The sequence below is a fragment of the Antrostomus carolinensis genome, unplaced genomic scaffold (genome assembly GCF_000700745.2).
Source record: "Antrostomus carolinensis isolate BGI_N321 unplaced genomic scaffold, ASM70074v2 scaffold26852, whole genome shotgun sequence".
Classification (NCBI taxonomy): Eukaryota; Metazoa; Chordata; class Aves; order Caprimulgiformes; family Caprimulgidae; genus Antrostomus; species Antrostomus carolinensis.
This window is the reverse complement of record NW_010298004.1, coordinates 2,546-3,962: the sequence shown is the minus strand read 5'-3', so window position 1 is coordinate 3,962 and position 1,417 is coordinate 2,546. Positions and strand designations below refer to the sequence as shown.

Genomic DNA, 1,417 nt, shown 5'->3' with positions numbered 1-1,417 from the left:
ACCCGCTACACGTATCCTGTCAGGTTGTAGGAGTTGACCTCACTCTTGGTCTTCTGCGTCTGGCTGACAGAGGGCCGGGGGCTTTTGCCTGCCAACAGCCGGGGCTGGTAGGTGCTTGTGTAGGTGACCGTTGGGTCCCGGGCAGGACAGGAGGTGCAGAGGATGAAGCCGCCAACAAGGGAGAGGAGAGAGGAGATGATGCCCAGGTAAAGAGCCTCCCCAAGCTCGAACTTCATGCTGTCAGGGATGACAGGGTTGCGGAAATCCCGCAGCACCACATGGATGTTCCACACCAGCGGGATGAAGCAGAGCAACCCCCCGAGGATGAAGACCGCGCCGCCTGCCACTGCCACCCGGTCCTTGCCTGGTGAGCCCTGGTTGAAGACGGTGCACCTCATGCCCACAACGGTGAGGAGGCAGGCGAGGGAGGAGACGGCGCAGGAGCTCACCATCAGGGCTTGGGCTGCCTGGATGTCGGCAGGCAGGTTGAGCAGGGAGCTGTAGATGTCACACTGGGTGATGCCTGTGCTGTATGTGGCACACTCCATCCACAGCCCCTTGGTGAAGCTCACAGCTGTCACGATGCTGGAGCCGATGTAGGAGCTGGTCTTCCAGCTGGGCAGCAGCGTGGCCGTCAGCGTGCCGATGTAGCCCAGGAAGGCCATGGCGTAGCCCAGCAGCTGGAGCCCCATGGACACCATGGTGGGGGTTGGCTGTCACCTCCCCAGGGCTTGTGGCTTCTTGCCTGGCTCGCTAGCAGCTTGCTCCCGCGTGCTTACCTTCCCATGGCTCTGCTGATGGCTCCGCTCGCTGTGCCGCAGCTCCACCCCACTCCCGGGGGTGCTGGTTTTGTGTGGGCACTGGCGCGTGGGTGGGAGCTGGAGGGGAGGAGATGTTACCTGCAAGAGCGGAAAGCAATCCCTCCCCGATTAACGATTGACCCAAGCCTGTGGAAGAGTGCCAAGCGCCCTTTCACCTCCACTATCTCCCCAGCCAGGCTTCAGAGGCAGAGCAGGGCTGCCCGGGAAGGACGCCAAAGCCCTCCCTTGCACCGGGGCTGCGGGCAGGGATGCAGAATTGGCTGCTGGTGGGGGGAAAAGTGCCTGCTGCCTTCCTGGGGAACTCTTGTCTTCTTCTTTCAAGCCAAGGAAGCCAAAAAGCTACGGCTGCGCCACATTATTTGGGACCTGCTGGAGGCGATTTCATGTGGTGGCCCTGAGGCTCTCCCAGCCAAGAAAGGGGGATTGCGCCTCATCCCCATCTGTGCAGGGCTCACCCAAGGCATCTGCAGCCACCCACCACCCACTCTGAGCTGCTGAGGCTCTGGCAGGACAACAGGATGCACCCACCTGAGACTGCACCATGGTTCTCAGCCTTTCCCTGCTGCTGGGGACAGCGATGGAGAGGGATGCATGCG

The 1,417-nt window shown here is 61.9% G+C and overlaps 1 protein-coding gene across 1 annotated transcript; it reads right to left on the bottom strand.

The window, feature by feature from the left end:
• Positions 1-5: 5 nt before the first annotated feature.
• On the bottom strand, positions 6-765 carry CLDN2 (claudin 2). The gene has a single exon (XM_010162315.1). It carries the CDS (start codon positions 699-701, stop codon positions 6-8), a length of 696 nt encoding a protein of 231 aa, XP_010160617.1. The 5' UTR covers positions 702-765.
• Between the last annotated feature and the right edge of the window lie 652 nt (positions 766-1,417).

What these genes read in the sequence shown, in the direction of transcription:
- CLDN2 (XM_010162315.1), bottom strand. Translation starts at nt 701, where the DNA reads ATGGTGTCCATGGGGCTCCAGCTGCTGGGCTACGCCATGGCCTTCCTG.